Here is a 17,262-nt window from a genome sequence, read left to right on the forward strand (position 1 = left end):
TGTGGACGTCGGGCCCTCATACCACCCTCACAGAGTCTGTTTCTGACCGTTTGAGCAGACACATGCACATTTGTGGTCTGCTGGAGGTCATTTTGCAGGGCTCTGGCAGTGCTCCTCCCTTGCTCCTCCTTGCACAAAGGCGGAGGTAGCGGTCCTGCTGCTGGGTTGTTGCCCTCCTACGGCCTCCTCCACGTCTCCTGATGTACTGGCCTGTCTCTTGGTAGCGCCTCCATGCTCTGGACACTACGCTGACAGACACAACAAACCTTCTTGCCAATTGATGTGCCATCCTGGATGAGCTGCACTTCCTGAGCCACTTGTGTGGGTTGTAGACTCCGTCTCATGCTACCACTAGAGTGAAAGCACCGCCAGCATTCAAAAGTGACCAAAACATCAGCCAGGAAGCATAGGAACTGAGAAGTGGTCTGTGGTTATCACCTGCAGAACCACTCCTTTATTGGGGGTGTCTTGCTAATTGCCTATAATTTCCAACTGTTGTCTATTCCATTTGCACAACAGCATGTGAAATTTATTGTCAATCAGTGTTGTTTCCTAAGTGGACACTTTGATTTCACAGAAGTGTGATTGACTTGGAGTTACATTGTGTTTTTTAAGTGTTGCTTTAATTTTTTTGAGCAGTGCATTGTTGGGGGGGACATGTTTTCACACATTTGTGCAAATTTATTAAAAATGAAATGCAGAAATGTCTCATTTACATACATATTCACACCCAAGTCAATACTTTGTAAAAGCACCATTGGCGGTGATAACAGATTTGAGTCGTCTTGGGCAAGTCTGTACCAGCTTTGCACATCTGGATTTGGGGATTTTCTCCCATTCTTCCATTCTACAGATTTTCAAAAGGATTCTAGTCTGGGCTTTGGCTGGGACACTCAAGGACTATCACGTTCCTTTTCTTGTTATTTATCAAAAAATTTAAATATTGCCACTTTTTTGTCCCCAATTGGTAGTTACAGTCTTGTCTCATCTCTGCAACTCCCATTCGGACTCGGGAGAGGCAAAGGTCGAGAGCCGCGCATCCTCCGAAACACAATTCAACCGAGCTGCACTGCTTCTTGACACAATGCCCACTTAACCCGGAAGCCAGCCGCACCAATGTGTCGGAGGAAACACCATACACCTGGCGACCGTGTCAGTGTGCACTGCTCCCGGCCTGCCACAGGAGTCGCTAGTGCACGATGGGACAAGGACATCCCTACCGGCCAAACCCTCCCCTAACCCGGACGACACTGGGCCAATTGTGCGCTGCCCCATGGGTCTCCCACGGAGCCTGGAATCGAACCCAGAATATCTAGTGGCACAACTAACACTGTGATGCAGTGTCTTAGACCACTGTACAACTCGGGAGGCAATCACATTCTTTTTCTAAAGCCATGCCAGCGTTGCTTTGGCTGTATGCTTGGGGTCATTGTCCTGTTGGAACATAAATCTTCGCCCCGGTCTTAGGTTGTTTGCACTCTGAAGCAGGTTCTCATCAAGGATTTGCCTGCATTTGGTTCCATTCATTGTTCCCTCTATCCTTACCAGTCTCCCAGTCCTTGCTGCTGAAAAGCATCCCCATAGCATGATGCTGCCACCAACATGCTTAATGGTACGGTTGGTGTTAGACGGGTTATGAGCTGTGCCTGGTTTTCTCCAGAACTAGCATTTTGCATTCAAGCCAAAGAGTTACATTCTTGTCTCATCAGACCACAGAATCTTTTAGCTTATGCTTTGAGTCTTTCACGTGCCTTTTTGCAAAAGCATGGTGTGCTGTCATGTGCCTTTTTCTCAGGGGGGGCTTCCGTCTGGCAACTCTCCCATAAAGCCCAGATTGGAGAAGTGCTGTAGAGACCTTCTGGCAAGTTCTCCCATCTCAGCCAAGGAACTCTGTAGTTCTGTCAGAGCGGTCATTGGGTTCTTGGTCACGTTCCTGAACAAGGTCCTTCTTGGCCAGTTTGGTCGGATGGTCAGCTCCAGGCCGAGTCTGGGTAGTTCCATATTTTTTTCATTTCCCAATGATAGAGACCACTGTTCTCTTGTAAACTTTCAACAATCTAAGAAATTGTTTTATACCCTTCCCCAGATATATGCCTCATCACAATTCTATCTCGGAGATCTACAGACAGTTCCTTGGACTTCATGGAATAGTTTCTGCTCTGACATGCACTGTCAACTGTGGGACCTTATATAGATGTGTGATTCTTTCTAAATCATGTCCAATCAAGTTGTAGTGATATCCCAAGAATGATCAAAGGAAATTGGATACATCTGAGATCAATTTGGAGTGTCATAGCAAAAGGGTGTGAATACTTATGTAAATAAGTAAACATTTGCAAAAAAATCTAAAAACATATTTTCACTTTGTCATAATGGGGTATTGTGTGTAGATGCGTGAGAAAAAAATATATTTAATCACTTTTAAATTCAGGTTGTAACACAACAAAATGTAGAATAAGTCAAGGGGTATGAATACTTTCTGAAGGCACTGTAAAACCACACCCTGTTCTCTTATCCAAATTGAGATACAACACAATTCTGAGGAAAACAATTGTAAATCCGGGATACTCCAATTACTATGATGTTACGATTTACAATTCATATGATATGTTACGAATTGCAATTTGTACAATATGTTACGGTTTTGCAAAACGTAAGATATGTTACAAATTCCAATTTGTTAGCTAGGTGGCTAATGCTAACGTTAGCTAGGTGGCTAACATTAGCTAGGCTAGGGGTTAAGGTTAGGAGTTAGGTTAAAGGGTTAAGGTTAAGGTTAGGGGAAGGGTTAGCTAACATGCTAAATATTGCAAAGTAGCTAAAAAACTAGTAAGTAATTGCAAAGTTACTAATTAGCTAAAATGCTGAAGTTATCCGTGATGAGATTCGAACACGCAATCTTTGGGTTGCTAGACATTTGCGTTATACGGTTAGCCATCCACCCCGACTTACCACCCTACTTTTCAAACACACCAAGAAAGTTGTGAAGGCACAACAACGCCTTTTCCCCCTTGGGAGACTGAAAAAATTTGGCATGGGTCCCCAGATCCTCAAAACGTTCTACAGCTGTACCATCGAGATCATCCTGACCGGTCGCATAAGGTAACTGTTCGGCATTCCGACCATAAGGTGCCACAGAGTGTAGTGCGTACGGCCCAATACATCCCTGGGGACAAGCTTCGTGCCATACAGGATCTATATACTAGGCGGTGTCAGAGGAAGGCCCCAAAATAATGTCAGACTCCAGTCACCCAAGTCATAGACTGCCAAGTCTAGGTCCAAAAGGCACCTTAACAGTCATAAGACTGCTGAACAATTAATCAAATGGCCACCCGGACTATTTGCATTGACACCCCACTCCTTTGTTTTTACACTGCTGCTACTCGTTGTTTATTATCAAATCAAATCAAATGTATTTATATAGCCCTTCGTACATCAGCTGATATCTCAAAGTGCTGTACAGAAACCCAGCCTAAACCCCCAAACAGCAAGCAATGCAGGTGTAGAAGCACGGAGGCTAGGAAAAACTCCCTAGAAAGGCCAAAACCTAGGAAGAAACCTAGAGAGGAACCAGGCTATGAGGAGTGGCCAGTCCTCTTCTGACTGTGCCGGGTGGAGATTATAACAGAACATGGCCAAGATGTTCAAATGTTCATAAATGACCAGCATGGTCAAATAATAATAATCACAGGCAGAACAGTTGAAACTGGAGCAGCAGCACAGCCAGGTGGACTGGGAACAGCAAGAAGTCATCATGCCAGGTAGTCCTGAGGCATGGTCCTAGGGCTCAGGTCCTCCGAGAGAGAGAAAGAAAGAGAGAATTAGAGAGAGCATACTTAAATTCACACAGGACACCGGATAAGACAGGAGAAGTACTCCAGATATAACAAACTGACCGTAGCCCCCTGACACATAAACTACTGCAGCATAAATACTGGAGGCTGAGACAGGAGGGGTCAGCAGACACTGTGGCCCCATCCGATGATACCCCTGGACAGGGCCAAACAGGAAGGATATAACCCTACCCACTTTGCCAAAGCACAGCCCCCACACCGCTAGAGGGATATCTTCAACCACCAACTTACCATCCTGAGACAAGGCCGAGTATAGCCCACAAATATCTCCGCTACGGCACAACCCGTGTCTGCGCCAAACGCAGACAGGGAAATCACATCAGTGACTCAACCCACTCAAGTAACGCACCCCTCCTATGCATAGTCACTTTACCCCTAACCTGTACCCCCCCACATTGACTTGGTACTGATATAGCCCTATTATTGTTATTTTGTTTTACTCTACTTTTTATTTTATTTTTACTTTAGTTTATTTAGTAAATCTTTTCTTAAAACTGCATTGTTGGTTAAGGGATTGTACGGTAAGGTTGTATTCGGCGCATTTTAGAAATAAAATGTTGATTTGGTTTTAATTTGCCTTAAGTCACCTTCTGTTTTATCTAACTATACCAAACGTAACATATCATACTAATTTGAGTGTACCAGATTTACGTTTAAAAAGTTACAGCAAGTCTATGAGACCAGGTTGATTGCCCAGAAAATATCATAAGTATGAAAATAATGTCTTGCTATGGTACAGCGGTTCAGGAAGTTTGTTCTAAACTGTTTCACTCCTTCTTTGTTCATCCTTTTCAGCAGAAGGGAATTCTGCTTCTCCTTAGCAAGGTGTCACCTAGATAAATCTGATCATCTGTTCTATAAATCACCTAATTTACAGTTAACTGAGCATGACCAAATCAATCAGTGAAATGCATTTACATCAGTAGTTGTTGCAAAGTGCTGATACAGAAACCGAGCCTAAAACCCCAGAGAGCAAACAATGCAGATGAAGAAGCAGGGATTGAGATGAGTGAATCTGCACAGAGAGGACAAACGAGCAATATACCTACTTCCTTTGATCCTGCCATTCCCACAGGAAGAACACACCCTCATGACTGGCACACTGGCACTAGGTACAAACACACCCAGGGGGCAAGGAGTTTCTCTCAAATGTTTAAGTCTGGCTACAATAGCCTCAAAGTGGAGTTATTTTACACAACACTGTAGTATAGGGATACTATAAATATACTGTATGGATTGTCTATACCAGGTCAAAGCAAAACTTTCACATCACACACAGTCAGCTGTTCTTTGATCAAATATTGAATAGGTAATTCATTTAAAAATACTTAATTATCAAATACATAGAAATGGATGAAGAATGCACCAACTGCCTCTCAACTATTCCAGGAATTTGCCCTGCAAAAGATTCTTGGTGTTTCTTGATAACTGTACACCTTGATTTGAAATGGCATTTTATGACTCATGATTGTATTCAGATCCCATTAGCTGTTGAAGAAGCAGCAGCTACTCTTCCTGGGGTCCACACAAAACATGAAATAATACTGAACACCAATAGACAAGTGCAGCAACACAAATGTAATAACTAAGAACACTACGACTTCAGAACAATACAACTAAAGTATCTAACATTTCATAATTCGACATTTCCAGGCTTCAGTGTATCTTACATTACTTTGACAATGTAATAGCAGTAAATGTTATGTTTGTGTTTATCTTCCTCCTAAACAACACACTGTGGCGACAGCCAGAGCTGGGTTTGAACCAGCGACCCTGCGGAAATATATCTAGTGCACTACCACAAGTATCATAACGCTCCTGACATGTTGGTAAAGGGCCTTGGCTTTTATGCATACAGGGATACTGTTATTACTAAGGCTACAGGCTGTACATAAAGAGCCGTGCAAGGCCATCTAGTGGCCATGTGGTTATCAAGTACAGTAAAATGTCCCCCATGACTCAACACTAATGTGAAGTAAAGGAAATGGAGGGGTCCATATTGATAGTCTTCATATGGACAGGTGATGATATATTCATGGTGCGCTTTCAACTAGCCTGTGTTTTCAGATAAAGGCAGATGAAAGAGAGGAAGCAACTTCAGACTATTGAGACACAGCCTAGCCTATACCCCACTTGCAGCTGCTGCTGTGGTCTCAAGATCATGATTTATATTTACAGTGGAGTCAGAGGTAAGCCTTAATGCGTGGTGGGCACACATAGACAGTGTAAATATACCCTCAGTCACCTCAGTCAGCCTTAATGGTTGTTTTGCTCGCCTGTGTGGGTGAGCACTGGCGCCGTTGGTAATTATGAAGTGTGTAAGGTGGAGTAGACTATTGGTATGTGTCTGCCGGGTTGTAGCAACATCACACAAAGACCCCCAGATGGCGCCATAACCTCTCGCTGATCCGAAGGTGAGTGCGAGTTGAGCGCACTGAGGGCGAAACAAATATCCAAAAGCTTACAACATTCTTTGCAATTGAAAAAGTTATAACAGAACAAAAAAAACTACAAAATATATAAAACCTTTGTCATAATAACAGATTGTATAATAAGAGTATCGAATCATGATAACATGAATTGGTATTAAGGTGTACAAGGTGTCACAGTCAAGGGGATTTTTCTTTGGCTTCTTGCCCACCCATCAGTCTCCTGGTTCACGTCACACCAGACCGTCTCATCCAGAGGAGCAGACACCTGAAGCTTCAGTCATTCCATGGCTTGAATAGGAGATGACACCACTCCAACATATCTAGGCTATGGAGTAGAAACAGATAAACGGTTCATTTATTGACAACTCTCATAATAACAGTGGGCTATTTGATCATAATTTGCCACGTGTAGGCAATCATTGGAGACTTAGACAGTGGACAATTACCTTGGAGAACTACTTTTAGAATAGAATGGAATAGAAATATTATCCTAAAAGACTCAATTTCGGCAGTTGTTTGCAGGTCTGCATAGCGTTATGGTGCCATAACTGTTTTACAGACTGCTGACACAGCTATGCAATCAACTCAAACTACCTCGATTCACTACACCATGCACGACTCAAAGGAATCTCAAATCTTACCGATTTCAAGGGCTACAGGATGCAACTTCTTCCCTAACCAACCAACCGGACACTGCTCGGATCCACCGCATGGCCAGCTGAAGTTTGACACTCATTCTTTGCTGGAATATAATGGGAATAACGGTCTCTACAGTCCCGGGATGTATGAGTTTGGGTTCCCCACTTCTTACGGTTGTTACGGATCTTATATGGGCTCTTCGCCTCTCACCACGGACACAGGTGGGTAACTTTATCACAGTATTTCACTATTTGTTGATTCAAATGTGGCTGTGCCCTTGATTGAATGCCACTATTTGTCTGCTCCTAAGTGTGGACTGAGGTAAATATAGTTTGATATTGGATATTTGGTGGAAATTGTGTTTTATTTCATCAATAGCTATTGAACCGTGCCATGACTATGAAAATGTTATATTCTGAATCAGAGAAGGATAAACAAACATCCACGGCTCTATACAAATAAAAAGTGGATTTTTCTCTATCCTCCCGATTCAGAATATCTCTTTTTCATAGTTATGGCACGCTTTGTTTAAGAGCTATTGAAGACCCCCCCCCAAAACTTTTTTTTAAATAATAATTTGGACAAAAGAAAAAGCGGTGGATTTTTGTCCATCCTACCTGATGAAGAATACACTGAGTGGACAAAACATTAGGAGCACCTGCTCTTTCCATGACACAGACTGACCAGGTGAATCCTGGTGAAAACTATAATCCCTTATTGATGTCATTTGTTAAATCCACTTTAAATCACTGTAGATGAAGGGGAAGAGACAGGTTGAAGAAGGATTTTTAAGCCTTGAGATAATGGAGACATGGATTGTGTGCAAGTGCCATTCAGAGGGTGAATGGGCAAGACAAAATATTTAAGTGCCTTTGAAAAGGGTATGGTAGTAGGTGCTAGGCTCACCGGTTTGAGTGTGTCAGGAACTGCAATGCTGCTGTGTTTTTCAAGCGCAACAGTTTCCTGTGTGTATCAAGAATGGTCCACCACCCAAAGGACATCCAGCCAACTTGACTCAAGTGTGGGAAGCATTGGAGTCAACATGGGCCAGCATCCCTATGGAACACTTTCTACACCTTGTAGTCCATGCCCTAACGAATTGAGGCTGGTCTGAAGGCAAAAGAGAGTGCCACACAATTTTCATAGTGATGGCATGCTTTGTGTAAGAGCCATTGAAGAATGAAAGCCCCCCCCCCCAAAAAAAAAAATCGCCATGGCATGCTTGGTCCAATAGCTATTGACGAGAGAAAACAATATCCACAGAATATCCAATATAAAACTCATTTTATCTTGGTTAAATGTGTATGTATCAATTATGTGCAGGTATGCAAATCCAAATGTGTATGCAAACGTGTAATAATCTCCTTTTATAACTAACCCATAATTTGGTCATTACTGTACTTTTCAGAAACATTGTGTTGGCTCTTGATGCCAGGTTTTATTTTAATCATATTACAGGATACATTGTGTTAATCAATGATAGTACTACTATTAATGGTCATACACATTTTCTCAGAGAAAGAGGAGAAGGAGCCAGAAGTCCGAATGGTAAAGGGAAAACAAAAGAAAGTCCGGAAGCCCAGAACCATCTACTCCAGCCTGCAGCTGTGCGCGCTCCAGTGCAGGTTCCGAACGAGGCAGTATCTGGCGCTACCTGAGCGTGCGGAGCTGGCCGCCTCACTGGGACTCACACAGACACAGGTGCACCATGTTCATTTTCTGACCATGATGGACTTCAATGATAATCATTTATGATTTCAAATATTATTATTTTCATTATATGCTAAATGTATTTTATATGTACAGTAAGTGCATTGTATTGTATACAAGTGCACTTGGCTTTCTGCCAAGAGGTCTGAAGTAGTAAGGCACTTGTCTGGAGGTAGCAGTGTGCTTGTACGGCTGGAATTTCAAACACCATCTATACTTCCTCTCCCAGGTGAAGATTTGGTTCCAGAACCGTCGCTCAAAGTTGAAGAAGCTATGTAGAAACGGCCAGATGCCACTGGAACAGCCAGAGACCCCGTGTGACTCCCCTAGGTCCAGCAGCTCTCCTCAGGCTACAACGGTGCACTGGGCCCCCCATGGGATTACCGAGACAGGAGGCTCAAGCAATGAGCAGAACTGTATCCCTCCAAGCAACCCATCCTTTTACAGTAACTACTCTTGGTACTCAGCAACAGACTCTGTGGCACTCTCCCAGCAGAGTCCAGTACTATATCAGCCTCAGAATCCTTCAGTTGATGTGGGTTCAATTTATTGATATACAGGACTAAAGATAATGAAAACCTGCTAATGGGAAAATCTATGTGTGGACTCTGCTTTCACCTGGCAGGAATATGAGCAATTTTTATTTAGCAGATAAACAGTTTCTGACCAGTTTATTTCAACAAATTCCTGTATGTTTGAGAATAACATTGATATTGAATATTGTGTAATAAATGTGCCATGTTGTACGTATGAAAAGAATGTGGCCTAAGGAACTTAAAAGGGATCGCTTCAATAGAATTAGTGGAAATACCTAAAGCACGGTATCTAATTGGTCTAGAGGAAAAACTAAATAAGTTACTAACAATGTAGAGCTGGAGGTTGATGTGATCAGAGACTATTAGTAGGGCTGAATACGTCACACATGCAGCCAAACAACGCAGCATCAATAACATCATGACATAATCAGTCCAGCGGACGTATGATACTCTGCAAACCTTGCAGTCCTAACAACGTTAACACAAGATAATCTTATGATGCCGTCAATCAGAGAAGAATGTGCTCCCCAGATTAGAATTAATTTCATTTCCTGAAACATAAAGTCAAATGTGTTAAAGTAACATTGCAATGACCACATATTGTTTGCTAATATTTTGTCAGACAAAAAAAGTGAAATGTAAAATATGATATGCTAATGACTCAAAGATAGACAGTTTCTAATTAAACGTGAACTAACGCTTTATTTAAATAATAAAACGTATTTTCTACACAGAAGTCATACTAAATAATGCACTAGTGCAGTCTCATTTGAGTCAATATCAATGCCCAGTTTTTCTAGTCTCTCTGTGGTGCTAACCCTGGGTCAGTTTGGTGTTTTACCTCTTCATAGATGTTGATGTGACTGGGGTGTGAACAGCTGATCTGAAAAGAGTGATTAGACTCCTATTGGCGATGGCTCATCCTCCTCGGGTAGTTTGGTGAGAATATCCACACCGTCAGAGGTGATGACTACTGTGTGTTCAAACTGGGCTGACCTGAACACACACATACGAACACATACACACATACAGGTTAATCCGGGGTATCAGTGACACTTTGGGCTATAACCCTTTATGTCAGTCGTATGTAGGCTGTAAGTGGCCTACCTCTTGTCGTCTGCAGACACTGCTGTCCACTTGTCCTTCAGGATTCTGAACTCTGACGATCCTTCCATCAATATGGGCTCTGCATACACAGATTTAACATTAAAGGGAAACTTCGGGATTTTGGCACAATGACTGGAAGTCTATGGGTATCTGCTAGCATGCTAGTAGACTTCCAGTCATTGCGCTAACACTAGTTAGCATTGGCTCTACCTCTAACTTCCTTCATACTGGATGTAGAGACATAAAAACTGTATTCATGAGTTCACCACTAGGCAGGTAGCCTTAGTGGTTAAAGTGTTGGACTTGTAACCGAAAGGTTGCAAGATCGAATCCACAAGCTGACAAGGTCAAATCTGTCTTTCTGCCCCTGAACAAGGCAGTTAACCACTGTTCCTAGGCCGTCATTGAAAATAAGAATTTGTTGTTAACTGACTTGCCTAGTTAAATAAATAAAGGTGAAATAAGGAAAAATCCTGAAGTATCCCTTTAACACACCTGCAGCTAGATATTCATCATAAGATGCCAAATTCATCATACTGGCTTTATGTCTGTATTTTGAAAGTTATATATCTTGAAAGTTGACTGCTGCTAAACATTTTGGGACTATATCAACATTGGACTAATGAAACAAATACTAAAAGATAGTTTTAGGGTGGAGTTTTCCTTTAACATAAACTGACAGACATTGGACATGTAACTGACCTATAGTGAAGGCCATCCCTTCATCCATGGTCATATCATTGGCATTAGCTGTCAGATAAATGAGAAAGTGATATTTAGGTCCAATATACTGTAGGTAGGGTTGCAAAATTCCTGGAACTTTCAATAAATTCCCCAGTTTTGCAGAAATCCAGGTTGGAGTCTGGATTTCCTGCTTATGCCTTCAACTGGGATTTCAGGAAAACCAGAGAGTTTATTAAAAGTTCCTGTAATTTTGCAACCCTAACTCTAGGTAATGGTGAATGAATGGACCATATAAAACTGTGGGATTGCTGTGAGATACCAACTCTTACCATGGTGCCAGATCTCAGGATGGCAATGGAAGTAGGAGCCTATGCCATGCCCAATGAAGTAGGGACACACATGGAAACCATTGGAATGGGCTATTTCACTGTAGAAGGAAGAGAGGGCCAGTAGATTATACAAAACAACAAAGGGGTTGTGTGTGTGTGTGTGTGTGTGTGTGTGTGTGTGTGTGTGTGTGTGTGTACCTGATAGTGTTACCTATAACACACAGTGGAGCCCCAGGTTTACAGGCAGCAATGGCATCATCTCTACACTTCCTGGCTGTCTTCACTAGCTTTCGCCCCACCTCGTCCACACAGCCAATCAGGAACGTCTCTGAAGTGTCACCATGGTAACCCTCCAGATAGACCTGATGAAGGAGTTGGGGTGGTAAGGAATGTGGAACGTGCCCGTGAGTGTATGTGAAGGGGGGTAAAACTCACAGTCACATCAACGTTGATAATGTCACCATCTTGCAGTTGTCGGGTGTCAGGTATGCCATGGCAGACCACATTATTGACAGAGGTGCAGACTGATTTGGGGAACCCCCCATATCTCAGGGGAGAGGGGTACGCGTTGTGACGAATCGTCTCCTGGTGGACAATAAAATCTATCTCGTCTGTCATCATGCCAATCTGGGGGTCAGAGGTAAAAGCTATGACGTTATTAATTTGGAATGTCAGCAAATAGACAGACACACTCTCTATAACACACACATACACACACCTTGAGACTGCGTCCAGCCAGCAGCAGTATCTGTCTGGCTAGCTGGCAGGCTCTGGTCAGGCCCTGGATCTGCTCCTGGTCTTTGATCTCTATGTAGTCTGGCCAATCTGGGACCTGACCACTGTTCACATAGTCAGGCCTCAGGATATGCTACAGACAGAGAAAGAGAGAGACAGAAAGGGAGAGCGAGGGAGGAAGAGAGAAAAGGAGGGGGAAGAGTGAGATGGGGAAGGGGGGAGAGGACAGTCATTTTATTGCATCACAAGTTTGAGAGCATCAAAACTGATATACCCTGGGTAAATATCCTGGGTAAATTGTGATTGACTGACTGATCTACAAATCATATTGAGTAGTTATTCTTGATGCAAAGTGATTTGTAGATCAGTCAGTCTCGACTCGCTATTCAAGTCAGCTGCAATGTTGAACGCGCCCAATGTTTGAGGTAAGTGATCCATTGTAACTTGGGCAGTGACTGGCAGAGCGAGATATGTGATGCATTGTGGGATATTGAGTACATACTGTACCTACCTTGGGCACTGAGTAGGCTGGTCTGACGACAGCCGGTCTGACTACACTGCGAGAGCTCTTCCACTTCCTCCAGAAGAACTGTCGGTGCTGCTGGGATTGGACACCCCAGGGTGAGCCACACCCCCACAGACCACACACCCTCTGGAGGAAACCCCCCAATCCTGGAAAGAGACCGACACACATACAGATAAATCAGACTGAAAAGGAAACAAAACACCTAGATTGCCATTATTATGCCAAAATTGCTAAACAGTATCACTTTTTTTACTATAAACACTCACAAAAACAGCTCTCCTCTAGTACATGATCACCTAATAGTACTGCTTGTGGGTCTTTGTGGAGTATTTCAGTGGTACACTCCCACCAATTACAGAGCGAAGATAATATTATTAGCCAATAAGGTTTAACGTAGTCAAAATATAACTATGACACGCCAGACATCTATATGACTCTGGACTACAGACAGTCATTCCATTATAGACTCTCTGAGAGAGTTCTAATAGAAAGTCATATCTTTAAATATTAGCTCATCCACTCATGGTCTGCCGGCTGCTTAACTAATTGATCAGTCACGTGAAAATCAGGTTACTTGATTTGACTCAATATGACATGTAAAGGCCTATATTAATCAACTCAAAGCAAATTGAGACAACATTTGCAAATGTCAGTTCTGCCCAGGAACTGATCTAAGGATAGTACATCTGGTTTCCACCCTAATGGCAAAGGTTAGAGTACTAATCCTAGAGCTTTCGTCAAGGGCCACTTCTGCAAGGTGCAGACATGACAGGCGCCCCACGTTTGTTTGCATCCGCCAAAGACAGCACCCACCTGACAGGCCGTCAAACCTGCCAATCCCATAGGTCTAAAGTATATCCAAATGAGACATGTAGTTTTATTTCAATTACACAACTGTCAATATAGATTACAGCTGACAACCTCACGTTATGAAACAAGCGTCCTCTGATCAGTATTTCTCAGAGGTTGTCATCTATTTATTTGAAGTTCTATTAGAAGCATTGTTTTCATATCGCTCATTCGCCATCTTCGGATCAACATATGTTGGTGGTTATCTGATTATTGACTTATTCGCGAATTCTTACCTGCACTTGATAGAAGTTTAGCACCACCGGGCGCCGCCATATTGTTTGTAGTGGAGGATCACATTACTTTACGTCATGGATTGGATTTGCATAGATTCACTCAGGGCCATAAAATGATGCTGAAGACAAGCAAACACACACACATATATATATATATATATATATAATTTTTTTTTTTTCCTTTGGGAACTACAATTTTTTCAGTCCCTCTCCCAGTCGAATGTACTGACCAATCAAATACTGAATGTCTTTGAGAGAAATACGATCTATTCCTTCTTATTTGAGGAGGTTTAATGGCGGTTGGCATCCAACAAAATGTTGCATTACCGCCACCTACTGGACTAGAGTAAAATTCCCTTATACCTTGCTTGAATTTTACAAATACCCTACCATCTAATACTATACTCACAAAAAAAAAAGGATGGGGCACCACCACTTAACACACCCTGTAACTCTTCTGATGTCAAATCTCACACACACAAATACCTCAAATACATCTCTGCAGCTGCCACCACAAACTCTCTTTTCTGCGACTTACACTCCATCCCTGCAGTACAGTTGATAACCATTACTATAAATGCCAAAAATCCAATCTTACTGAAACATATATCACTTGTTGGTTTATCCCTCTGTACTGGTACAGATATACTACTCACACCACTCCTCTCAGGATCCCTCCCTCTTGACCCATCTTCCTCTACTTTTTTCACTACCTCTGCATATGACAACTTCTGCACTACTCTAACTCTGGAAACCTCAACCTGCCTCTCTCGCACGGGACATTTCTGATCCCCAGCTCCATGGGCACCCCTGCAATACTACTACTTTCCCCAATGCTAGAAATTCCTTTGTCTCATGCCCTTCTGCACACTTCTCACACCTAGGAACCTCCCTCCTACACACTGCTGCCACATGCCCATAAGCGTGACACCTGTAACAACGTAATGTATTCGTCACAAAGCTCATACAGGCTAACTTATATATCCTAACATCACTTTGTTGGGCAAAGACTCAACATCAAAACTCAAAAGAACAGACAATGACTCTTCTGTTTCACCACTCAGGCCACCCTGTCTGCGTCGCACCAAACGGCAAGCATCACAAACACTGTGAATCTTCCCCTTCAGTTGGTCAGCTTTGACATTTACCCCTACCCCAGTGATCACTCCTTTCAATGGCACACTTTTCTTGACAGCAACACAGTTCAAATCTCCTTTCCCCATTTGTTTAACACTGAGTTCCTGACTCCCTCTGACCAGCAGAAACACAAACAATTATCACAAGATCTCTTCTGGTTACCCTCAACGATTAAACAGCACCCAACTCGGTTTTCACCCACCCTGAAACCACAAAGGAATCAGCCAGAAGGCAAAGGTCAATTCTTTCCTAAAACTTCACTCCTACTGTCAGAGACTCATCTTTATCCTAACCCTTGTTGCAAGCCTCAGGCTCCAAGAACTTCACCACACCTACCACCTCCGATACTTCGCCCTCATTCACTTCCATTTCTCCTCCTCACTCTGCTTACACTTTCTACCATTCTTCTTTAACAAACCATCTCCCTTTTTTCCACCATTTTAACCGACTCAAGCTCACCCTCTTCCTCCCTCTCTCTCTTAGACCTCCTCTGCCTCTCTTTTTTCATCCACTCCTCCGTATTTCAAGTATAAGACTCTTTACAATAATACTGCATTTCTCCTGACATACTTCTTGTTCTTGCCTTGTCAAGGGACGCTATTTAACCAGCTGTCACAATCTCTGTACAATCAGCACAAACCCCTCGGGATGTAGCGCTCAACATCCCACTTGTAAAGCCTACAATCTATTCCAGAGGCTCATCAGCTTTTTATAGAGTGCACGTTCCTTCGCTTACGGCCATACCAGCCTGAATACGCCCTATCTCGTCCGATGTCAGAAGCTTAACATGGTCAGGCCTGGTAAATACTTGGATTGGAGACTGTCTGGGAATTCCAGGTGCTGCAAGGTTTTTGTCCAGTAGGGTGTACTGGTCTCTGGTATTATAATGGAGCAACTGATGAGGCTTTTATTCATAACAGTAAAAATATGCAGGAAATTCACTTTAAAACTCCCCCCCAAAAATGTCTGCTAACAGATGACTAAACTCAGACCATAGCTATGGCCTTGAGAGAGAGAGAGATGGACTCTAATGGGAAATATATACAAGAACATGTACTTTTTCCCAAACACATAGTGTAGAAACTCTAGTGTCCAAATAACCAGCCCGTCCTAGACCTTTTGTCTGAGGACCAACTAGGGTCATCCAGCCACATAATAATTCACACAGGCACAAACAACTTGAGAATACAGCAGGAAAGGGTGGCCACAGCACTCAATGGAGTGATTGAAAAAGCTTCTATCTCCACCCTGCTACCACGAAAAGACTTCCACCCTGCTACCATACAGCGGGTAAAAGCAAGTATTTCCCGCGACCGTGCCTCAAAACCACAAGTTTACCTGGCCCACCACTCCACCCTAGACTTGAACAGCCTCTATGACCAGGTCCACCTATACAAGGCAGCAGTGCCCACCTTCGCCAGGACTCTAAAGGACATTGCCCTCAACCACAGCCCCAACACCTCACACAGGAGCAACAGATCAACAGACACCCCGCCCAGACCAGCGAGACACTGCTGTGGTTTTCTTTATTTTTACTATTTTCTACATTGTAGAATAATAGTGAAGACATCAAAACTATGAAATAACACATGGAATCATGTAGTAACCCAAAAAGTGTTAAACAAATCTAAATGTATTTTATATTTCATATTCTTCAAAGTAGCCACCCTTTGCCTTGATGACAGCTTTGCACACTCTTATATTTCTCTCAACCAGCTTCATGAGGAAGCTCCTGGAATGCATTTCAGTTAACAAGTGTGCCTTCTTAAAATAATTTATGAACTTCTTAATCCGTTTGAGTCAATCAGTTGTGTTGTGACAAGGTAGGGGTGGTATACAGAAGACAGCCCTATTTGGTAAAAGATCAAGTCCATTTTATGGCAAGAACAGATCAAATAAGCAAAGATAAAATGACAGTTCATCATTACTTTAAGACATAAAAGTCAGTCAATACGGAACATTTCAAGAACTTTTACATTTTCTTCAAGTGCAGTCGCAAAAACCATCAAGTGCTGTGATGAAACTGGCTCTCATGAGGACCGCCACAGGAAAGGAAGACCCAGAGTTACCTCTGCTGCAGGATAAGTTCAGGATAAGTTCATTAGAGTTAACTCCACCTCAGATTGCAGCCCAAATAAATGCTTCTCAGAGTTCAAGTAACTGACACATCTCATCATCAACTGTTCAGAGGATATTGTGTGAATCAGGCCTTCATGGTCTAATTGCTGCAAAGAAACCACTACTAAAGGACACCAATAATAAGAAGAGACTGGCTTGGGCCAAGAAACATGAACAATGGACATTAGACCGGTGGAAATCTGTCCTTTGGTCTGATGAGTCCAATTTTGAGTTTTTTCTTTCCAACAGCAGCAGTCTTTGTGAGATGCAGAGTAGGTGAACAATGGTCACCGCATGTATGGTTCCCACCATGAAGCATGGAAAAGTAGGTGTGATGGTGCGTTGCTGGTGACACTGTCTGTGATTTATT

At 42.7% G+C, this 17,262-nt stretch overlaps 1 protein-coding gene across 3 annotated transcripts; it reads right to left on the reverse strand.

The window, feature by feature from the left end:
* Positions 1-5,411: 5,411 nt before the first annotated feature.
* metap1d (methionyl aminopeptidase type 1D (mitochondrial)) lies at positions 5,412-13,871 on the reverse strand. 3 transcript variants are annotated; one of them, XR_002252770.2, is made up of 10 exons: positions 13,638-13,871; positions 12,538-12,698; positions 12,010-12,159; positions 11,727-11,918; positions 11,490-11,653; positions 11,292-11,389; positions 10,981-11,028; positions 10,279-10,357; positions 10,013-10,167; positions 5,412-6,611 (listed from the first exon to the last, which is right to left on the reverse strand). XR_002252770.2 is itself a non-coding variant. In XM_020467134.2 (9 exons), the coding sequence occupies exons 1-9, from the start codon at positions 13,675-13,677 to the stop codon at positions 10,068-10,070; spliced, it is 1,032 nt and encodes a 343-aa protein (XP_020322723.1). In that variant the 5' UTR covers positions 13,678-13,871; the 3' UTR covers positions 5,412-10,067. The 3 variants fall into 3 exon arrangements, 1 of the variants encoding a protein (XP_020322723.1); XR_002252771.2 differs by having other exon boundaries at positions 5,412-9,722; XM_020467134.2 differs by having other exon boundaries at positions 5,412-10,167.
* Between the last annotated feature and the right edge of the window lie 3,391 nt (positions 13,872-17,262).

This window comes from Oncorhynchus kisutch, linkage group LG30 (genome assembly GCF_002021735.2).
Source record: "Oncorhynchus kisutch isolate 150728-3 linkage group LG30, Okis_V2, whole genome shotgun sequence".
Classification (NCBI taxonomy): domain Eukaryota; kingdom Metazoa; phylum Chordata; class Actinopteri; order Salmoniformes; family Salmonidae; genus Oncorhynchus; species Oncorhynchus kisutch.